Below are 24452 nucleotides of genomic sequence, written 5' to 3' on the forward strand. Positions count from 1 at the left end.
TTTTTTTTTTGTTATTACTTGTCACTAAATGTGTTAGATTTTCCTAGACCAGTTATTTCCTTTGTTCCCATAACAGAGGCAGGCTGTTCCCTACAAATATGGTTCATCTGTGTGATTCTTGTGTAGCTCCACCTTCTCTGTTTTCTCTGAACCAAATCAGGTCTAAGAAGCTTTTGTCACCAGCCTGAACCTGTCTCCAAAGTTCCCATGTCCATTGTTGTGAACAAAGGACATATTTTTATATTTTACAGTGAAACTTCAATTTCGGGAATTATATTTTTAACTATCTGTTATGAAAATTTTCAAGCACACACAAAAGTAAAGAGAATAGATAATAACTCCGCATGAATCCATAGCCTGTCTTAAATAATTATCCACATTCTTTTATTAGGAAGTATGGGGTTTTCTGAGATCAGCTACCACTATGACCTTTCATCATTTTCATGCATCTTCTCTTCATTTACTGCCGAGTGGCTTCTACCCAATCTCAGTTGCCTTTGGACAGCCCTTACATGTATTTTGGAGTCTGCGGGTTTTATTTGTTTCCAACTTTTACTGAAAATGAAGTTTGTGGGTTTGAATGATTTCCAAAGAGAAAAAGTGAAAAATGCTGACTTATGCAGCCATGTTCATACTGGAAGTCCCAATAAAATACTTTTTAAATTTCCAAGTGGTTGGTCTTTTTGTTTAAACTTTTGTTATTAATTTCTCATTTTATTGCATTTAAATCTGTCTTGTATGATTTCTGCTTTTGGTAGCCTATTACTAACCTAATATGTGATCAAATTTTGTAAGTGTTCTCTGAGCATTAGGAAAAATGCATTTTCCATTTTTAAATTATTTTTATTCTCTATTTTAAAGCTACTCTTGATGTAGCTTAGAAAATATTTACCTTGTTATTCAGATCTTTTATTTCCTTATTTATTGGTTGCCTGTTTCATCTGTCTAGGAAAGAGGTGCATTAAAATCACCACTGCAATTTTAATTTCTGTAATTTCATGCCTTCATTTGTGTGAGGTAGTACTTTATATATTCTTATCCATTTTTGCTTTAAGGATTTCTAAGCTTTATTGTTCCAAACATTAATGTTTGAGAGTTTTTGCACTGAGATGTATATCTTTTATTTACACAAAACACTCCATTTTGTTTCCTTTGCTTTTTACTTTAGTTTCTATCTGTTTCTCTTTTGTTCATACTTACTTTATTTTGTTTGCCAAAATATTTACTACTTTAGCCATTCTAAGTTGTATTGTCTTAGATGTGTCCTTTAAAGACATGATAATGAATTTTGACTTTTGATGAAGTCTGAGTCCTTATCACTTAGTAAAAGACTGTAACCCAGTTTTATTTATTAGGAAAATTAATATTCTTTTTCTATTGTGTTTTTCTATGATTTCTGCTTTTCTATGCTTTCTTGCTGTATCTTTGTTTTCTATCTTTCACTATTGTGACTATGAGTTGTCTTTTTTTCCCTATGATAGCAATTTCCAAAATATGGGTTTTTTCCCCCCACCCATTGTGTACTCCATTCTCTCCATAATACTACAAGCTATTTTTCAAAGACCCATGTTGGTGGTGGTGGTTACTGATCCCTAAAGAACCAGCATTTCTTCCAGATCTGCTTTTCCCCCCAGAAACAGGTTGAATGCATTTTGTTTTTAGACAGCCCATTTTCACTTGGAAACTGTCACAGATCTCAGAGAGGTCAAGCTGGTGGGCTGGGTGCCAGTTCAGCATCCGGCATCTGAGGGAGTGGCAAGGGTGCCAGGGCCATGGGCCACCCTGGCAGGAGTCCTCATTCTTACTTGGCTTTTCTCATTTTTTGGCAAGGCCACAGTACCACATGCCAGACTTAATGTGTCGGACCTTCTTCCTGGTACGCAAATAGCTCTGTCTCTTTGCCCAGCCTCACACACCCACCTACCAAGTCAACAAAGAACTTGCTGCCTGGGGAGGCCTGAGCCTTCTGACTGCTGCTGCCTGAGGCCTCATCTCTGCCCCTCCAGGTCTCCAGGTACAATGACATGGGGGCGTCCAACGTACCAGAGGCAGCTGTGGCCGCCTTGTGAGATCACCTTCCATACTGGTCACCCACCACTACAATAAGCCTCAAGCCTCCTTCACCTAGTCCCTGTTAGGGAGCTCCTTGGGCTTTTCTTGCATGTCTGACAGCCTTGGCCCCCTCTTGCTCTCTAGGTAGGGCTGCCAGGTTTAGCAAGTGAAAATACAGGCCACCCAGTTAAATTTGAATTTCGGATAAACAACAAATAGTTGTTATATAAGTATGTTCTGTGCAATATTTAAAGCAAATTTATACTCAAATATTATTCATTATATATCTGAAGTCCAGTGTAACTGAGCATCCTGAATTTTACCTGGTAACCCTCTCCATGACACTATGTAACTCCTTCAGGGAGTAATTTTGAGTCACCTCTGGTTATCTTTTTTAAAAGTAGTCTGCTTTTAAAAAGTATAACTGTATTTGTGGAATTTCCTCAAAATACCAGAATTTGGCTGACTCATCCCTGGTTTTGTGTTGTTTTTCGGGCTCTGGGGTTTTTTTCCACAGAAACAGAGTTTACCATATTTTTATATGTGCTAGGTAATTTCTATCCCAGTTGCAGAGGTGGGGGAATCAGAGGTACATTCTCACATTGACTTTCCTTTTTATTTTAATGGAAAATTTTTATAATAGAAAAGTTCAAATAACTTTAAGAGAGACAGAATAGTATAACAAATCCCTAAGTACCCATCTCCAAGCTTTAACAATTTTCAATATTTTGCAATTTCAATCAACTTTAATATTATGAACATCTATCACAGGGTGACCCACATCATCTAAATAATTCATCCTTACTTTTCTTGAGCATTTTAAAACAGATCCCAGGTATCATTTCACCCATAAATATATATGCATATACATATAGGTATACATATATTCTCTTTCAGTTGCATCTCCCGCTGCCCAGTGCACATGCCCAGGGACTGCTAGACTGAAGAGGACATTGTGAGGAGGGCTCACCTTTAGAGTGTCGAAGTCCTTCTCCAGGTAGGACCCGCACTTTTCCCTCTCCCCTATCGAGGCAAAGAATTTGCTCCACCAATCAATGAACTCCTCCTCCTGAGTGGGTAGAAAAAAAGAGACTGTTTCAGAAACAGAATTTGCCAAGCAAGTTTCTTCTGGACCAACACCAAGCAAGGCTGATGGGCTGGCCTGGACTGCAAATCTCTCCTGCTGGTGTGAGTTCGGGGGAGCAGAGAGCTGGAACTCTCTGCCTCTCCAGGGGCCAACTGTGCAGTCAGGAGAAAGGTCTTCACACCTGCTTGGTGTTGAGAGGCAGAGGCTCTCGCCCTGGCCCTGCCTACCTGCACCGTGTGATTCTGTTAAGCTCTTGGGGCCTCCCTTTTCCTTTCTGTGAAATGGGCATAATCATCACAGTCCCCCTGCATTCCAGGGGCATACTGAAGCTAAAATCAGAGGATACATAGGATAACTCTTTGGGGGGAAATGTCAATAAAGTGTTATTTATTAATAAAATACAGTACACCCAGGAAAACTCAGACCCCAAAGGGCTATCCTGATCCCCACCAGACCACAGCCAAAAAAAAGCTTCCAAAATCAGAACTTAGTCTCCTGCAAGGTCAAATCAAGGCAGAGTCCCTGAAATTCAACGAATACTAAGTGCCCATTATTCAAAAGACACTATGCTCAATGGGGGAAATTAGGTGAGGAGAAAGGAAGTTAGTGACAACACACTCTCTGCCCCTTCCTTCCTTCGCTTATTCATATCTGTGGGCAAAGGTGGATGAGCCTATTGGGGTACACACTGGTCTCCCCGCCGTTTATTCCTGGACAAGGCCCTCTTGGCTCTTGTGTCTAGAATGCTCCTTCAGCTGTGTCCTGTGCAGGTGTCTGGTCACTCAGGGAGTCAGCAAGCTCTCTGAAGGTGGGATTATCACTCTGCCTGGTCTCCCCCAAAACCCACGCAGGCCCAGGCACTGGGTCTGTGCTGCCGGTAAAGCTCTCCCAGTTCCATGGGAAGGGCCCAGGACAAGGTGTCAGGAGAGCCCATTCTGGGGCCCGCTTTCCTCCTCTGTATGAGGCGGTCAACTAGGGGATCTCTCAGGAGCTTGCTCTGATTCCATAAAATGAACTGAACCCCATCATGAGTTTCTGGAAATGCTGGTGCTCCCTTTAGACCAATGCCCAGTCCATCAAGCTCCACCTTATTAAGGGTTAGGACATGCTGTTCTACCTTATTAAGGGTTAGCACATGCTGCAGGCAGACAAAGGGAACTTGAACAGGTACAACGGGGACAGCGTGGACTGAGGTTCTCAGAGTCTCCACCCATCCTGGAAGCACGGCCCTAACACCATGTGTGTGGCCAGAATATGGTGCCTAGACAGAGCACCAAGTGGGTGCCAGAGCAAGGCTGAGTCTACAGAGAGTCTCTGTCTGACCAACTTACCAGGAGGATCTTCTGCAGCCAAAAAGGGGAAAAGAGGTTCAGATGGGTTAAGATACAGGGTAGCAGAGCTTTCTGAGTTGTAATGACTCTCAAAACAGCCAGCAAGGCAGACACCGCCCCTGATGTTTTAAGTTCAGTTTGAAGAAAAAGATGTCACGGATGAATAAACATACACAGACACACATATCAAACTCACCCAATCACAGACACACAAAAGAACATATTTACACAATCATGCCCAAGGAGATGTGTATGCTGAAACACACATACATCCCCCCAAAGTACACACGCTAACACACAGGCAAATATGTACACAGAAGTAGGAATGGTTAGAATGGAATTCAAGTTAGCTGTTTGCTTCCTCTTAAGTCTTTCTTTTCTTCCCCAGCTCAGATACTTAAAGATCTGAGTTTATGACTCAGGCTCAGAGTCAGGCATAAAAAGGCAACAATCAGTGTATTTTGTACAAGGAAATGACAGGAACACGATAGCTGTGGGAAAGTCATTACATTTCCCTCAGTCTTGAAAAACCAAGTAAATTTTTTTAAAAAAAGAATATGGAGACAGAGATTCTGAGTAATATGATTAACAGTGCCATTTAAATACACAAACATCATGTAATCTAAAAACAGAACTTACACCTTCTTTTCCAGCACCATTGGAGCACTTAGAAAAAATTAAAAGCCACGTAGCCAATGTCAATAAAGTCCAAGGAATAAACCCATTACCAGTCACACTCTCTGACCTCAATAATAAAACTAGAAACTAATGAGAAACTCAAAAATTCCAACCTTTTAGAAATTTAAAGATGTACTCTTAAAACCCTTCTGAGTCAAAGGAAAAACCAAAACTAAAATCATAGATCCTTAGAAAATACCAAGAGTAAGAGGGCTATGCCTTAAAACTTGGTAGCCAAGTCTGTACTCAAAAGAAAATTTAGTCTTAAATATTCTTGCTTTTATACAAAAAGAATGAAAATAAATAACCTGATAACTCAAGAAGTTAGAGAAAAGTAGGAAGATAATTTGAAAATGATGAGTAGAATTATGGAGAATATTACAACTGATAATTCAATTCCAGAGAAAACTTTCAAAAGATCAAAAAAATAAACATTAGATTATTTACCAAATCTAATGTTAAAAAGTAGGTACACCATTAGGAATAAGAAAGATCAAATAAAAAGATATTATGGGGCTTCCCTGGTGGCTCAGTGGTTGAGAGTCCTCCTGCCGATGCAGGGGACACGGGTTCGTGCCCCGGTCTGGGAAGATCCCACATGCCGCGGAGCGGCTGGGCCCGTGAGCCATGGCCGCTGAGCCTGCGTGTCCGGAGCCTGTGCTCCGCAACGGGAGAGGCCACAACAGTGAGAGGCCCGCGTACCGCAGGAAAAAAAAAAAAACGATATCATGGAGAGAATAAAAATATTAAGAGATTTGCTACACCCAAATCAATGGAAAAACCCTGGAAAATCTAGATGAAGTAGGTAACTTTCTAAAAATATATATAAATTGCCAAAATTAATTCAAAAGTAATAGAAAACATGAAGAGATCACTTCCTGAAAGTGGAAGAGATCTCAAAGAACTACCTCCAAAAAAGACATCAGGCCAAGATGGTTTCTTTGGAGGCAGGTTCTATCAGTCTCTCAAAGAATAGATCATTCTTTGTTCCACAGTATAGAAAAAAAATGAAGTTTCTCCCTTTCATTTTGTGAAGCCTGACCAGGGGACACACACACACACGCACACACACACACACACACATCAATCCTATTCCTGAACAGAGATATAAAGGTCCTAAATAAAATACTAACAAATAGATTGCAGCAGTAGATTTTGCATGGTCAGACTGGATTATTCCAGAATGCAGGAGTGGCTCAGTATCAACAAGCAAGGAGAGAAAACCCAAATAATCATCTATAACAGAAATTTGCAAACTATGGCCTGGTAGCCAGCCACCTGGTTTTGTAATTTACATATTGTCTGTGGCTGCCTCTTAAATACAACAGCAGAGCTGAGTAGTTGTGACAGAGACCTTATGTCCCCCAAACCTAAAGTATTTACTATCTGGCCATTTAAGAAGAAGCTTATCAACCCCTGATCTATATAGGCAAAAAAGAAGGGAGTGTGAGGGGTTATAAAATTGTTATAAAATTTTTAGTTATTTCTAAATGAAGCTCTCATGAGTTAAGAGTAAAGGGAAACTTTCTTAGCATTGTAAAGACTATCTTCAAGCAATAGCCAGCATTGTACTTAACAGTACCAGGCTTTCTCCCAGAAGGAAGTCTGCCTCAGGGTTCAAATCCTGCCACTCCTAGCTGTGTGACCTTGGGCAAAACTTAACTTCTCTATGCCTCAATTATCTTGTCTGTAAAATGGAAAAACACTAATACCAATTTGACAGAGTTATCATGAGGAATAAATGAGTCGTATGTATAAAGTACACAGAACAGTGCCTAGCACGGTGCTACTGACAATAGTATTGCTTTTTTGTGTGGACCAGGTTAGCTTCTGGCCAAGGGCTGGCTCTCTCACAGACTGCCAGCAGGAGCGTAGCTGGCCACAATCTTTCCAGAAGGAAATCTGGCTGCATGTTTCTACAGCCCCAAAAATGTGCCTACATTTTGACCCATCACTCCCATTCTAGAAATCTATTCAAAGAAAGTATTTATAGATATGCATAGAGATTTAACTACATTTATAACAGGGAAAAACAACTTAAGCATCTGACAATAAGGAACTTTTGGGGTAAACTGTACATTCATGTGATTAAATGTTGTACAACATAAAAAAAATGATGTTGTAGAAATGTTTATTGACATGGAAAGTTATTCACAATGGATGAGATTTACAACAGGTTAAAAACTGAATAATGAGAATTCTTTTTAATTAAAGGATCAAACCCCAAATGTTCACAGCAATTATCTGTGAATGATAAGATTACAGATGTTTTGTTTATTCCTTTTATTCTTGTGTATCACTCAAAGTTTTCTAATTTTTCATTGTATGCATGTATTCCTTACATAATTTTAAAAATGAAAGATTTTAAAAATAAAGAACAATACAAGGATACTTCAAAACACACCACCAAGAAAATGAAAAGGTAATTCACTGAACAGGAGAAAATATTTTCCCATGTGTATCTGATAAGGGATTTGTAACCAGAATATATAGAGAACTCACACAATTCAATAATAAAAAGATGAATAACGCAATAAAAATGAGCCATGGATTAAAACAGACATTCCTTGAAAGAAGATACACAAATGGCCAATAAGCACATGAAAAGATGCTTAACATCGTTAGCCATCAAGGAAATGCAAATCAAAACCACAATGAGAGAACATCTCACACCACTAGGATGGCTATAACCAAAAAGTCAGATAATAACAAATGTTGGTAAAGATGTGGAGAAACAGACCCTCATCTACTTCTGGTGGAAATGTAACATGTTGCGGTCACTTTGGAGAATAGCCTGGCAGTTCCTCAAAAGATTAAACAGAGAGTAACCATATGACCCAGGAATTCTACACCTCATTATATATCCAAGAGAAATGAAAACTTAGGTCCTCACAAAAACTTGTACATGAATGTTCATAGCAGCATTATTCATAATAGCCCCAAAGTAGAAACAATCCAAATGTCCATCAATGGATAAAGAAAATGTGACGTACCCATACAATGGCACACTATTTGATAATAAAAAGCAGTGAAGAACTGATACATGTCACAACTTGGATGAACCTTGGAAACATTATGCTAAATGAAAGAAGTTCTTATGTGGTCACAAAAGATCACATGGCATGATTTCATTTATATGAAATGTCCAGAATAAGCAAACCAATAGAGACAAAAAATAGATTAGTGGTTGGGAGGAAATGGGGGACAACTGCTCTTGGGGTACAGGATTTCTTTTTGGAATGTTGAATATATTCTAAAGTTGATGATGGATGACGGTTGCACAACTCTGTTGATAAACTAAATGCCACTGAATTGTATACTTTAAATAGGGGCTTGTATTTTTGTGGATTATCGCAAAAAAAAGGTGTTAAAATAAAAAAGAACAGACGATAAAATACAAGCATATAACCTCTAACAGAAGAACAAAAGCAGAAATCTCAAGTATTTATTTTAAGGAAATTAGAGTTAAGATTTTTTGGGTTTTTTTTTTTTTAAAGAACTAGCAATTGACCACCAAACAGGACTTAAGTCTTACCACACTCAACTCTGCCCAAGAACTCTCAGCTGTAATTTCCTCCTCCCTCCAAGTTCCAGGTGATTTCTATGGCTGGTTCTCCTTAAGCAGACACACTGGTGAGGAGCAGGGCTGGTGACTTTCCTAACCCCTGGTAACCCCAGCTAGTCAGCTGCTCAGTGATTTCAGTCCCCCTTTTCTCCCTGCATCCCGTAGGTAAGTCCTCTTCTAATCGTCCTCATTCTTGACAGAAATGACACATGCAGCAGAATCATAATTTACATCCTAGCTAGTTTATATTTGGCCTCTTTGCCCTTCCCCACTTCTAAATTTCCTTGGCCCTCTCTTGCTCCATTGTGTTTCTGGCCAATCAAACCTAGGTTTAAACCCAGCTCCTCCCCATCACATCCAATGTGGCTGAACAATAGCAAACCAGAGGCTGGTCTCACTCCAAGTTCATGTCACAGCCTCAAGTGGGTCCATTGCTGTCATCCACTCCATCTCAACTCCCTGGTCCTCTGCTCTCCCCCCGCTGGACACGAGCATTCCACACCTTCTCCTTTCCTCTCAGCCCTCTAACACCTCCTCCCTGTCGTCACTCTGGGCCAGTGACCCTGCTTCCTCTTTCTCTTAGAACAGAAGCAATCAGAAGAGACCTCACCCCCTGCAAGCCCACCAGCACCGACACCACACCCACCCTCCCTCCTGTTAAAAAGGTGCTCTGCTTGCACCCCGACCCAAGGCCACCCCTGCACTGGGTCATGCCCTCTGACCCATTCAAGGACGTGATCCCCTTCCCCCTCTCCTGTGTCATCACGCTTCCCTCTCTACTGGATCATTCCCATCGGCGTTCAAACATGTGACACTAGTCCCCCATCATTTAAAAAGAAAACCCTCAAACCGCACTTTTGGCTCCCACCTACTTTCTTTCTTCCTTTTGCAGAAAAACGTCTAGAGTTGTCTACACTTGTCTCTAATTCTTGTCTTTCCATTCTCTCTGCTCCACCGAAACTTGCCTGTCAAGGTCACCGAGGACTCAGGCCTCAAAAATCAACCAAGAGCAGTATTTGATAGAGGCAGTCACTTCCTGTCTTTGAAACATCCCCCTTGCCTTACAGAGCATCACGGTTGTGGTCCTCCCACCCTACTGGTCACGTCTTCCCAGTCTCTGCTGATTCCTCCTTGTCACCTGTGCTTTGATCATCTGAGTGGCCTGGGGCTCCAGGCTCAGACCCCTTCTCCTCCCCATCCACTCTTACTCCCTTGGGGTTCCCCTCGAGTCTGATGTCTTTAAATAACATATACACTGAGGAACCCCACGTGGAGCTCTCTCCAACCTGCATGACTCCTCTGAACTCCAGCTGCCTGTTTAACATCTCCGACTAGACATCTAATAAGCTTCTCGAATGTGCCATCTCCAGAATCCAATTCCTAATCACACCTCCCACCCGCCCACCTGCTCCTTCCACAGTCTTCCTCTTATAAGCAACTGCAACTCCTTCCTTCCAGATGCTCACGTCAAAACCCCCGAAGTCACTTTGGACTCTTCCTCATGTCCCACATTCCATCCATCGGCGAATCCTGTTGGCGCCACCTTCAGTACATACTCAGAATCAGACCGATTCTCCCCTATCACCACGGGCCTGGTCCCCATCATCTGGATTGTTTTGGCGGTTTTGTTTTTTTTTTAAACATCTTTATTGGAGTATAATTGCTCTACAATGGTGTCAGTTTCTGCTTTATAATAAAGTGAATCAGCCATACATATACATATATCCCCGTATCTCCTCCCTCTTGCGTCTCCCTCCCACCCACCCTCCCTATACCACCCCTCTAGGTGGTCACAAAGCACCGAGCTGATCTCCCTGTGCTATGCGGCTGCTTCCCACTAGCTATCTATTTTACGTTTGGTAGTGTATATATGTCCATGCCACTCTCTCACTTTGTCCCAGCTTACCCTTCCCCCTCCCCGTGTCCTCAAGTCCATTCTCTACATCTGTGTCTTTATTCCTGTCCAGCCCCTAGGTTCTTCAGAACTTTTTTTGTTTTGTTTTGTTTTGTTTAGATTCCATATATATGTGTTAGCATACGGTATTTGTTTTTCTCTTTCTGACTTACTTCACTCTGTATGACAGACTCTAGGTCCATCCACCTCACTACAAATAACTCAATTTCATTTCTTTTTATGGCTGAGTAATATTCCATTGTATATATGTGCCACATCTTCTTTATCCATTCATCTGTCAATGGACACTTAGGTTGCTTCCATGTCCTGGCTATTGTAAATAGAGCTGCAATGAACATTGTGGTGCATGACTCTTCTTGAATTATGGTTTTCTCAGGGTATATGCCCAGTAGTGGGATTGCTGGATCATAGGGTAGTTCTATTTTTAGTTTTTTAAGGAATCTCCATACTGTTCTCCATAGTGGCTGTATCAATTTACATTCCCACCAACAGTGCAAGAGGGTTCCCTTTTCTCCACACTCTCTCCAGCATTTATTGTTTGTAGATTTTTTGATGATGGCCATTCTGACCAGTGTGAGATGATACCTCATTGTAGTTTTGATTTGCATTTCTCTAATGATTAGTGATGTTGAGCATCCTTTCATGTGTTTGTTGGCAATCTGTATGTCTTCTTTGGAGAAATGTCTATTTAGGTCTTCTGCCCATTTTTGGATTGGGTTGTTTGTTTTTTTAATATTGAGCTGCTTGTAAATTTTGGAGATTAATCCTTTGTCAGTTGCTTTGTTTGCAAATACTTTCTCTCATTCTGAATTGCACCAGTCTTCTAACTGGCCTCCCTGCCTTCACCCTTACCCCCAAATCTATTCTCAATATGACAGCCACACACATCGGAACACATCGCCTCTCTGTGCAAATCCAGTGATTTGCCAACTCGCTTCGAATAAGGCCAAAGCCCTTACAACAACAGCAAGCTAAAGTCTCTCATGATCAGGCCCTCACACCTCCCCCACCTCACGTCCTTCCACTACTTCCTCACTCACGCCGCTCCCACCCCGGTGGCCTTCCCAGTCCGCGAACATCTCCAGAGCCTTCATGCTCCTCCCACGGCAGGAACTCTATTCCTCCCCTGGGTCACTTCATCACCTCCTTCAAGTCTTGACTAACTACGATCTGTTTTCCCCTCCTTATTCACCATATTTTAAATCACTATCCCCCTTCCAGCAATTCTCATTCCCCCTTCCTTGCTTTTTCTCCCTAGCAATTATCACCATCAGACACTCCATATATTTTATTTAGGTACTTGTTTATTATGTCCCATGATGGCACAGATGTTTATCTTTTTTAACGCGATACCTCCATCCAATCCTTAGAACATTGCCTGGCGCATTTTTGGAGGCCAGTCAATATCTAACGGATATAGGAATGCCTAGACAGCAGGGGGGTGGGGAGGCAGGATCCCTGGCTTTTAAATTTCCTAAAGCAGATAATATGCCATTAAAAAAAGAGGTTTAAGAGGAGGTTCTTTCCAGCCCTTCTCCCGCTATTTACAGAGGAGATGCAAGAGTAGAGTGGGAGAGGAAGCAAGAACCAGAGTCTGTGAGGGTTTCTGGTAAGGCAGCCCCACACCCTCCGCCACAGGTTAGCCCCGAAGTGTACATGGCATAGACCCCTCTGTAACCTTGGACATCCGGTAAGCAGCAGCCATCCGGAAATTGCCAGAGAATTTGGGGCGTATGGCGTTTGACAGAAGACGGCTGCAGGGGTGTCATGGGACAGAGAGCCTGAGGCAGTCCTCGTCATTTCCTGTAGACCCCGGAGTGTCACAAAGGAGCTGCCAACTTGTACCGTGCTCCCCAGAAAGGCTCGAGAGGTAGTCGAGAGAGAGAGCCGGGACACCTGAAAGGGCCTTCTGGTCGAGATAATGAGCTACAGTCTGTTTGGTCTGTGTGCCCAATAGATCCAGGGTGCGCACACACTAGTGACCGGGGGTCCCTTCCTGTGGAGGTCATGACCTTATGGAAGCCCAACCCAGAACTCAGCTGCCTCCCAGGCGTGAGGACAAGAAAGAAAAATCCAAAACTAACTAAAGCTTAAACCTAAATGGTTGAAGTTACCAGGACTTTTCTGCCAGGAAAAATGTGAGCTCAAAAGAGAGATTAAGTTGAATTACAGAAAAATAAAGTTATATTTTCAACACGCTCACAGATGTGTGACTTGAAAATATCATTCCTGCTCTTTCACTAACCTGGCTTCTGATGGAGTTACTTCATGCCCACTTCTTCCTTCCCTTCCTCAAGAAGCCCAAGAATAAGTTAGCCCCCCGTGAGAATGAGCCCCACAGAAACAGGACGGTCCTCCCATGTCTTATCCCAGATGTGCCAAAGCCAAGCCACCCTCTGGTGTTAGTGGAATCCGATGATCCAAAGCTCCAAAAGGGAGATGGTCGTACACACTCTCTAATTCGAAGTGTGCTCTTGACCTCATTGTGTAATAGCTAAGCATCTAGTCTTGGAACACGACAAAGAGGAGAAACAAATGCAAATGGCTCGATGGTTGAAGTGTCACCTCAGGCTTCAGCAAGAAGTCTGGCCATCAAAGCTTTATTTCCCCGTGCCCAGGGTTCAAGGTCCCTCACCATTCAGCCAGCCAAGCAAGTCAGTCTGATCAAGGCACGGACTGGCGGCCTCTCCAATTTCAGCTAATAGCCAACATTCAGTTCCTGAGCAACCGGAGCCATGTAACAAAGACATGCTTCTCCGGGCTTGATCCAGTCTAATGGGCACCCTAATCCCTCTGAAGACCCAAATCAGCACGGCACATTCAGACCATTTAATCTCCCGTTTTCATTCGGTAAGCCTGATGCAGTTCATGAATATGGATGGCGAAATTGACAACAATCATTCCAAGCCTGACTTTCTGTGAAGTTAGGAAAGTTGGGGAAGGCAGGGAGTATCGCTTGTGTTCTCTCCCCAGGATGAACTCTTGAATCAAAGAGAAAAGTTCATGGTCAAATTCCTTTATCACCAAGGTTACAATTTTAAACCTTGGAGCCACTCTAGGGAAATATACACCCACCTCCATTTTTTAAAACTAATTTTAAGCAGGCCTTCATTGCCTACGTCAACCAGAAGGTAGCCATCCTTGACCGTGTTGAAAGTAATTTCTGTCTTAGCACAAATCAGCATCATCAAGATCGTAATATTAGAACCCAACACTGGGATTAGTATGGGCTTCGAGTTGGTGTCTGTGAAGATATTTTGTGACCTATAAAGTTTACCATGATAAACGCTCTTGTTGATGTTGTCAGCATCATCAGGTTGACCCCCAGTGCTTCTGCCCCATAGCTCAATATCTGCAGAACTGGAATAATGACGTGATGATTCTCTAGTTCTTTAATTAATGTCTTGAGATTTAAACACTGAGTCTGTTTGCTCACACACACATCAATACAAACACAGACATAACATACAAGTACTCACACCTCCATGTAAACCAGACAAACCCCTAGACGTGCAACGCCCCGACTCTGAACCTACCCCACCCCATGCATACTAAAAGTTTCATGCCCCCCCAAACCACACAGACTTACACCCACGGTCAGCTACCGTGTTGATTCAGCAGAACTCTACACACTAATGACCAAAAAAACCCACTTAATTATTCCCACGAGTGGAACACTGGGCTTTCAGTCTCGTGTGGACACTCCCTGCAGTTCTGCCTCCATGTCTGTGGAAGGGATCACTACTCTGTTTACTCTGACTTCCAGCTGGACCAGCAGAGGTGGGAGGAAAAGGAAGACCTTTAACCAAAATGCTGAATTGCTTCCAAAAGGCCCCGCGAATCAGTGTGCCTGAAACCTGGCAAAGTCAAGCAGATGGTGAGCAGAGAAGGGTCAGGACCTGACAGTTTGACTACTGGCCTGATCCAGATGGAGGGCCCAAGTGAGGTGGGGGACCTGTGGAAAATCTCTTCCAAACTCAGAAGCCTAAGGTATGTATGGGGGCCCCATGACTTGGTCCTCTGAGGACAGCATGACCCCATAACCCATGCAGAAAGTCCAAACGCATGGAATCTATCCAGCAGGGTGAATGAAAGAAGAGTGTTCAAACCTATGAAGAAAGCAATGAGACATTGCTACTCAAAATCTGTGATGATTCCAGTAGGGCCTGGGCAAAAACCTTGCCTTACCTTCGTTCTGCTTATGTAGACAGTTTTGTTTGACAGGAGTTCCAACCATCTACTTAAGAGAAAAACTATTTTTGAAGGCCTTCCCAGGGCTGCAGAAGCATTCATCAAACTACAGACACTAATCTTAGCTATCTTAAATTCAATTTTAGAAGTATTTTGGGGGAGCCTACTATGTGCCAAAGTCAACCTACTTTCTAGTTACTGTGTGAGTTTTCATACACAAAGTCATATTACTTTTCAAATATTCTATATTTCGAACTTGCTGCTAATTCAGGCTGGTTTCCCATGCCTCCGTGAACGTAAGAGAGGTGCTCACGTCACTGGGCATGTTGATAAGCTCCGCTGTGCATCCTCAGGGGGAACCTGGACTCAGCAGTGAGAGCTGAACCAAGTTCCAAGCACTGTTTTGACCCAGGCTGGGGAACGGGAGGGGACAGGGATGATGACAGGACCATCAGGGGTAGGAAGGCATTAAATTAGACCTCAGAGAGAACTTCCTGTCCTGTAGATTTTCAAGGAAAGCCGAGAATTTCCCTCTGGGAAGAGATGAAGCTTCTTCCTCGTGGACCGGGGGAAAGACCTCTTGGGAAGAGGGGAGTACAGGGCAGAGGCAGGGAGGGCTGCTAGCTGGGGGCTGGGGCCTCTTCTTCCCTGATGAGGCCCTGGAGTTCGCCAGACAAGTCTCACCCTGGGCTGTCCCCCCTGCAGTGCGCATCGAGGGAGGAGGGGTGCACCCCCGAGGAGACCACAGGAATGCCAAGCAGGGGAAAGGCGCCCGGAGCCAAGGGCTCCGGCAACGAGGATCCAATATCGGCGGGTGACTCCAGCCCCCGTAACAGGAGAGACCATAAAGTATGTGCTCTGCTTCCCAACCAGCAAACACAGCAAATAACCAATTACTCCAAATAGCTAACAGATTTCGGCTCTGATTTCCCTCCCCTTGCCTCCCCTGTGCCTTCACTTGTCATTGGATGGGCGATTTGTATTTGCTCTGAGAAAATGAGAGAAGGAATGACTCACAAAGGAAGGTCCAGATTACACACAGTGACAGGCATCAAACCTCCCTAATCAGAACTAATGGGAGTGGGGGGAGGCCAGGCTGCACTGGCAACACATCTGAACCAGAGATATTTTTAAAGAAGTACAGTTCTGTTACTTTCAAGCGCATACAATAATTCTTGCTAAACCAATAGTGCCAAATACATGTCCTTAGGAAACCTGCTTTAAGGAGAAGATAAGTACCTTCCTCGTTAGCACATCTGATATGTACAAAAGTCCAGGTAAAAACCATTCGTGTTATTAAGGTGAAAACACTGCCCCTGAAACTCTCAAGGCCAGAGGTGCAAGCACGGTGCACTGAGACAAATTGCCTTGGGCACCTTCTGGAAATACTTCCTCACTTGGGAGACACACCCTGTCATTGATTCCTTTGCTCAGAAAACCTTTGCTTCCAAGTCTTTTGATAAATTGTTGTTGGTACTCATAAGCTGCAGTGAAGCATTCCCCCCAAAACTTGGAATTAAGAGAAATAGGGCTGCCCTCGGAGAATCAGACCATGAAATCAATGCAGAGGGGTTCAGAGCAAGGAGAGGCAAAATCATCTCAAAGGGAAAGGCAGCTTCTACGCTGAGCCTTAACCGTAAGTGGGTAAATTGTACTAATACATCTAGAGAAAGGCTATGTCAGGAAACAAAGGAACTGATCAGTCCTGGAAATGTAAGAGAAGAGGAGTTAGAGTTGACTGTTCACACCAGCATCATCAGAGGCAGGATCCCAGGGTTAGGGACTAAAGCTGTCCCTTTCTTTGGAGATGGAGGTATCAGTCCATTTTGGACAGCTGATACTCAATTTCAAATCCCAGAACTCCTCTCTCCTCATTCTGATTCTTCACTCATCTCCAGTCACAACTTGGCTTCCCAACTGCTGAGCCTATAGAGAGACCACAGGCTGGACCACTATCCAAGATCACATCCCCCAGGCAGAAGTATTTCTCACTGTAAACTCATACATTGGTAACCTTGGTCTAGAAACTTGAAAAATATGCATCTAGCCCTAAGAAAGTTGACCCATCAGGTGTCTGAGCTCACAAGGTTGAGGGTCCACACAGCCAAGACTGTAGAAGCTTCTCTAGACTAACACCCCTGCCTGGAGCCAGCTCTCCTTTATTTAAGAAACTCCTATATAGGGTTCTATAGGCAAGAACTGTGGCTCGGACCTAGCCAGCCAGCATCTGACTGCCCCAACAAACATAGAAAACAAACTCTTCAGCCCAGTAGAAAAGCCTCTGATCCTGTTTTCCTTCTTAATTCTCCCACCCTGCTGGATTCCTAACTGGCAAGGTAAATTTACAACAACCTTAGACTGTTTCCTTCTTCCTTTTACCTGAGTTTGAGATTAGAAGGGGGCCTATGCACTAATGCAAGAGCCATTGGAGCTCCTGGTTCTTGACAAGCAAGGACTTCCCTCTGTGAGGACAGAAAGAAAAGATTAAGGTTCAAAAGAAGGGGGACAATACGAGGACTAAGATAAGTGTTCTGTTAAAGGGTTGAGTAAAAACGAAAGAAAACAAAGGACCAATTTATGGTCACAGGAAGTCTCAGGAGGATCCCATAAACAAGAAGTTAGAGCATGTGGTCCTGAAGGAACTAGCATCTGCATGAAGACATCATGACTGTCAAATTGAAAACTATAACAAAGACACTGATTTCCAGCAAAATGGCAAACTAGAGGACCAGAGAAACCCTCCAAGTAAGAACACCTAAATTAATTAATACGATATCTTTAAAATTCTTTTTAAATGCATGACTGAGCTGATAGGAATGTAAAGAAGATCCTTGGAGGCAAATGAAAAATAAAAAATCCAGAGAAATAAGGAGCCAAAATGCAAACTAACGGTGAGACCCAAAAAGCCCAAGCCAAACATTTAGTTTTAAGTGAATCTGAGTTTGTAGTGTTTCCAGGCATCTGATAAAAGTAAACATGTGTCCTCTCTGAAAGAATGTGACTTTCATCCAGGCCTCAAAGAACTCTCAGATAAAGTTCCAAGGAACATGAGTTCACAATTGAAAATACTGAAACACATAAGAAACAAGGCACCATGAGTGAGAGTCAGCTAGAAACACCAACTGCAGATCAGACTTGTCAGGACAACAGAAAGCAGAATTAACAGAAATAGGACTTTTAAGAAAAAAACTGTTTAAAAAATAAAGGCATTAACAATATGGCAAAAGAACAAGATACTTTCAAAAATAAACAAGAAGATTTGGAAAAAAAGAGAACTTTTAGAGATAAAAATATTAATACTTAGGACTAGAAACTCAATAGACAGGGTTACATAACCTTTAGAAACAAGACTTAGTGAACTAGAAGACATATCTTCAGAAATTAGCCAGTGTGTAACACAAAGAAACACGAAATATGAAAGAAAGTTGAACCGACATGGAGAATAGAGCAGGTCCATTGAAGATCTAATCAGGATTTTAGAAGGAAATGAGAGAATGGGGAATATGTAATATTTGAAGAGATAATGGTTGACCATCCAGAACTAATTAAAAGGAAAAAGGAAAAAAACAGTCCTCAGATTTAGGAAGACAACAGCACAATGGAAGCCAGAAGGTAGTGAGATTAGTGAGATAGTATCTTCAAAGTGATGACTGGAGATAAGTGTCAGTGAAACTAGTATTTCTAAAATAAGAGTGAAATAAAAATATTTTCAAACAATAATTAAAAAGTGAGACACGCCTGCTGCCAAACACCTGGAAAGCCACACACACACACACACACACACACACACACACACACTGGGGCTGACCCTCACGCACCTGCCGGGCAATAGGAATGGGCATCATCAGAAAATCTACAAACAATAAATGCTGGAGAGGGTGTGGAGAAAAGGGAACCCTCCTGCACTATTGGTGGGAATGTAAATTGGTACAGCCACTATGGAGAACAGTATAGAGGCACTCAAAAAACTAAAAATAGAACAACCATATGACCCAGTAATCCCACTCCTGGGCATATACCCGGAGAAAACCATAATTCAAAAAGATACATGCACGCCAATGTTCATTGCAGCTCTATTTACAACAGCCAGGACATGGAAGCAAAATGTCCATCAACAGAGGAATGGATAAAGAAGATGTGGGAAAAAATTGGAAAAAAATTAAACAAAGTGATGACATTGCTGTCTGTTACACGATCTAAGAATGTCCAAACAATGGCAGCAAATGAGTAGCTGGAGAATAAGGGAATGGTGGAGTGAAGAGTCTTGGACTAGGATTCGGGAGATTTGGGATTAAATATTACTTTATTTATTATTATTATGCCAATTTTAAATGAAGGAATAGAAGCTCAGAAAGTTAACTAAGTCAACCAAAGATACCTAGCTTCTGAGTGGCGGGAATGAGATTGAAATGCAAAGCACTGAACAACTCAACTGACATTTCTCACTGCAGATATCCAACTGCCTTCTTGATATATCTTTTTGAAGTCTAACAGGCATCTTAAACTGGACTGGACAAAATAGAGCTTTGAATTTCTCTGCCTGCCCTCCTAATTCACTTCCCCACAGATTTTCCCAATCTCAGTTATGGTATCATCCTATCCATCCAGTTGCTCAGGCTTCAAACTTAAAGAACCATCCTTGATTTCTTCTAATTCATCTAATTCATCGGTAGGATCTACAAGTTCTATCTCTAAAACATATCCTGCCACTAATACTGTTCAACTATCATTTTTTACCCCAACTATGGCAACAGCTTCTAAATTGGTCTTCTAGAAGAACATATCTTTAAGTAGGGACGTCAGGTGCTCCTGAGAACTCTTGCCTCCTTTATAGTCCATCCTGCACACAGAAGCCAAAGTGGACTTTGTAAAGTGTGATTCAGACCCGGCCATACCTCAGTTTAAAGTCACCCAAGGCCTTCTCTTTATAACCAGAAAAAAAATCCACTGTCCTTGAAGTGCCCATGCACTCATTCCCCTGCTCCCCACTCTCCACTTCGTTCCCTACTCCAAGCCATGTTGGCTTTTCTGCCTCTTAGACAGTCAGCTCTTTTCCATCTCAGGATTTTGACATCAGCTTTTCCTTATCCACATATCTGCCTCCTACTCATCATTCAAGTAACAATCAAAATGTAACGGCAAAGTGACTACCTTAGTTAAAGCAACCCCCTCACTCACTCTGAATGGCATTTCCACATTTTATCTTCTTCTTAGTGCTATCACTTCTTGAAATCCCAAGAGATTGAAGCCTCATTGAAGACATAGACTCTGTTTCACACACTTTAGTATTTCATGCCCAGAATGGTACCTGTGTATATTTGGTGTTTAATAAATATTGTTTGATTGACTGAATTAATGGGTTATTTGCATCCTAAGGTAATCTTTCAGAAATGATGAACAAACTAGTGAAACAATAGAACATTCTCTTTCTAAATCCCGGCATATGAACATATTGCGAGTTTGGTTCCAGACCATCTCTATAAACCAAATATCGTAATAAAGAGAGTCACATGAATTTTTTGGTCTCCAAATGCATATAAAAGTTATGTTTACACTATGTTGTAGTATATTAAGTGTGAAATAACATTATGTCTAAATAAAAAATGTACATACCTTAAAAAAAAAGATGTGGTACATTTATACAATGGAATATTATTCAGCCATAAAAGGAATGAAATAGTGTCATTTGCAGAAATGTGGATAGACCTAGAGATTTTCATACAGAGTGAAGTAAGTCAGAAAGAGAAAAACAAGTATCATATAATACTGCTAGAAAAATGGTACATATGAACTTATTTGCAAAGCAGAAATAGAGACACAGATGTAGAGAACAAATTTATGGATATCAAAGGGGGAAGGGGGGGTGGGATGATTGGGAGATTGGGATTGACATATACACACTACTATATATAAAACAGACAACTAATGAGAACCTACTATATAGCACAGGGAACTCTACTCAAAGCTCTATGGTGACCTAAATGGGAAGGAAATCTAAAAAAGAGGGGACACATGTATATATATAACTGATTCACTTGGCTGTATAGCAGAAACTAACACAACGTTGTAAAGCAACTATACTGCAATAAAAAAAATTTTAATAGAAAAAATAAGTGAGAATGTTTATAATGAATTGATCCCAATTACAGGAATTTCTATAGGCTCTACTTCAGGAATAAAGATGATCTCAGGAGAAGGAAGACTGGTCTACAAAACAAAACAGTCAACATGGGCATAGCTAAAAGAAAAATCAATTACTTAAAAAATAATATTGCTTTAAAAGTGTCATTTATAGAGGTAGAGCTAAAATATTGAACAAAAGTTTGTAAATTGGTAAGTGACTGGAATTAAAGCATCCAAAGTTCCTTGTAATATTTTGGAGGAGGCTATAAATGCCAATTAAATTTAGACTTTACTAAATTGAATATACATGTTAAAGTTTCTATACTAATCCCTGAAGGAATAGAAACAATGTATAGCTTTGAAACTGAAAAGGGAAAAAGGAATGAAAAGACGGGGGCAGGGGGTGGGGGCAGGTGAATCTTTCAATCCAAAAAAATTTTAAAAAGAGGAAAAAAAGAAAAGGGCTGGACAGTAGAATAAAATGGCAGAAATAAATCCAAATATATCAGTAAGACACAATTAATATATTAGACTGTCCAACTCTCTAATTAAGAGCTTATGTCAGAATGTATTAAATAAAACCAGACTCCATCTATTTGCTGTTCATCAGAGAGACACCTAAAACATAAAATCACAGAAAAGTTGAAAGTAAAAAGAAAAAGATATACTAGGAAAACATCAAGCAAGAGAATATGGTATAGCTATGTTAACATGAGACAAAACAGACTTTAAGGCAAAACTCATTAGTAGAGATTTTAAAAGGTAAGGAGTGGGGGTTTACTACGTATCATTAAAAGATTCAATTCTCTAGGAAGATATAAGAAATCTACAGTTGTTTGTGCCTAATAACACAGCCTCAAATATATAAAGGAAAAGTAGGCAGAAATAACAAGGAAGAACAAACATCACATCAAAGCAGGATGTTTTAATATCTCAAAAATTGATAAACCACACAAAACAAAATCACAAGAAAATAGATTTGAATAACGCAGTTAACAAGTCTGATCTAAATGGACACGCTATATGTAAAATTGGGAGAATACACATTCTTTTCAAGCACACACAAGATCATTACAAAAATTGACCCTGTACTAGGCCATAAAGCAAGTGTCAAGAAATATTGCACACAGACCACATTCTCTGAACCATAGTACTGTTAAGCTAGAAACCGATAAAAAGATAACTTAAAACATAAGTTAGGAATTTCTAAAACATACTTTTAAACAATTCAGGTGTCAAAAAGAAACATGACAGAAATCAGAAAATACTCAGGACTAAAAAACAACAAAAATACCACTTACCAAAACCTGTGGGATGCATAAAGCAGTACTTCGAGGGAATTCTATAGCCTTAAATGCTTACATTAGAAAAGAGGAAAGTTTGAAAATTGATGAACTAGGCATAGCTCTTAAGAGGTTAAAAATATAACAAGCTCTCTAAAACTCGAAGGAAGAAGATAATAAAGAAAAGAACTAGAAACTAGAAAACACAGAAACAATAGAGCTAAATCAACAGACATAAAAATTGGTTCTCTGAAAAGACTTTTACAGAACTGACAAATTTTGGCAAGAATAATAAAATATAACCTTAGGAATGAAAGGGAACATAAATAGAAGAAGAAGATTTTTCAAAACAGTAAGAGGTTATTATGAAAAACACTATGTCAATAATTTTTAGCAAGAAATGGATAAATTCCTATAAAATATAAATCACCAAGAACGACTCACGTAGAAACAGAAAATCTCAAAGGTCCTATAAACATTTTTAAAATTTTTATCAGCAGTTTAAAATATCCCCGAGAAGAATGCTAAGTCTAGACAGTTTTACAAATGAATCTACCAAACCTTCAGGCAACAGATAATTTCAAGCTTTTATCATTTATTCAGAGACTAGAAAAAGAGAAAATATTCCCCAAGTCATTTTATAAGATTAATATTACCTAGATACCAAAACCTGAAAAGAACAGTATCAGAAAAAGAAACTCCAGGCCATTATCACTCATAAAGATTGATGCAAAAAAATTCCTAAAGTAAACATTTGCAAACTGAACCCAACAATGCAGAAAAAAGACAATGTAACATGACCAGGATAGATAGTTTCAGAACTGCAAAGTTGTTTCAGCATTTTAAAAAATCTATTAATGGGGGCTTCCCTGGTGGCGCAGTGGTTGAGAATCTGCCGCTAATGTGGGGGACACGGGTTCGAGCCCTGGTCTGGGAGGATCCCACATGCTGCGGAGCGACTAGGCCCGTGAGCCACAACTACTGAGCCTGCGCGTCTGGAGCCTGTGCTCCATAACAAAAGAGGCCGCGATAGTGAGAGGCCCACGCACCGCGATGAAGAGTGGCCCCCGCTTGCCACAACTAGAGAAAGCCCTCGCACAGAAACGAAGACCCAATACAGCAAAAATAAATTAATTAATTAATAACCTCCTACCCCCAACATCTAAAAAAAAAAAAATCTATTAATGTAATTCACCACATTAACAGATTAAAGGAGAAAAATCATATGATCACCTCAACAGATCCATAAAGAACACTGAATAAAATTTAACATCATTCATGATAAAAACTCCTAGCTAGCTAGTAATCACTCACCTGATAAATTTCATACTCAGTGGTGGAACATAAAAATATTCTATTTTATGGATAAAGAAGATGTGGTACATATATACAATGGAACATTACTCAGCCATAAAAAGGAATGAAATTGGGTCATTTGTAGAGATGTGGATGGACCTAGAGACTGTCATACAGAGTGAAGTAAGTCAGAAAGAGAAAAACAAATATTGTATATTAACGCATACATGTGGAATCCAGAAAAATGGTACAGATGAACCGGTTTGCAGGGCAGAAATAGAGACACAGATGTAGAGAACAAACATGGACACCAAGGGAGGAAAGTGGGGGGGGCAGGGAGGTGGTGGTGGTGGGATGAATTGAGAGATTAGGACTGAAATATATACACTAATATATATAAAATAGATAACTAATAAGAACCTGCTGTATAAAATAAATAAATAAAATAAAATTCAAAAAAATATATTCCATTTTAAATTAGAGCAGATAAGAATACTATTATCAGTTACATGGAATATTAAACTTGTGGTCCCAGTCAGTGCAATCAGACAAGAAAAGGAAATAATAAAAAAGAAAAAGAAATTAAAAGTACACAGAAGGGCTTCCCTGGTGGCGGCACAGTGGTTGGGAGTCCACCTGCCGGTGTGGAGGATGCGGATTTGTGTCCCGATCCGGGAGGATCCCTCATGCCGCAGAGCGGCTGCACCCGTGAGCCATGGCCACTGGGCCTGCGTGTCCGGAGTGTGTGCTCCGCGGCGGGAGAGGCCACAGCAGTGAGAGGCCCGTGTACCGCCAAAAAAAAAAACAAAAAAAAAAAACACGGAAAAAAAGTACACAGAAGAATCAAAAAAATTTAAAGAGCTGGTTCTTTGGATGAAAAACAACCATAAAATTGATGAAATGCTATTAAGCCTAATGAAGTTAAAAAAAA

General features: G+C 41.0%; 1 protein-coding gene across 28 annotated transcripts in view; it reads right to left on the reverse strand.

Annotated features, from left to right (window-relative positions):
* The window catches only part of DYSF (dysferlin), a 222195-nt gene that overhangs the window by 36121 nt on the left and 161622 nt on the right, over nt 1-24452 (reverse strand). For all 28 annotated transcript variants that reach the window (XM_073791260.1, XM_033838318.2, XM_033838329.2 and 25 more), the window contains one exon: nt 3023-3121. In XM_073791260.1, the coding sequence (XP_073647361.1) occupies nt 3023-3121 (99 nt within the window). The remainder of the gene's footprint in view (nt 1-3022; nt 3122-24452) is intronic.

The sequence above is a fragment of the Tursiops truncatus genome, chromosome 14 (assembly GCF_011762595.2).
Source record: "Tursiops truncatus isolate mTurTru1 chromosome 14, mTurTru1.mat.Y, whole genome shotgun sequence".
Lineage (NCBI taxonomy): Eukaryota > Metazoa > Chordata > Mammalia > Artiodactyla > Delphinidae > Tursiops > Tursiops truncatus.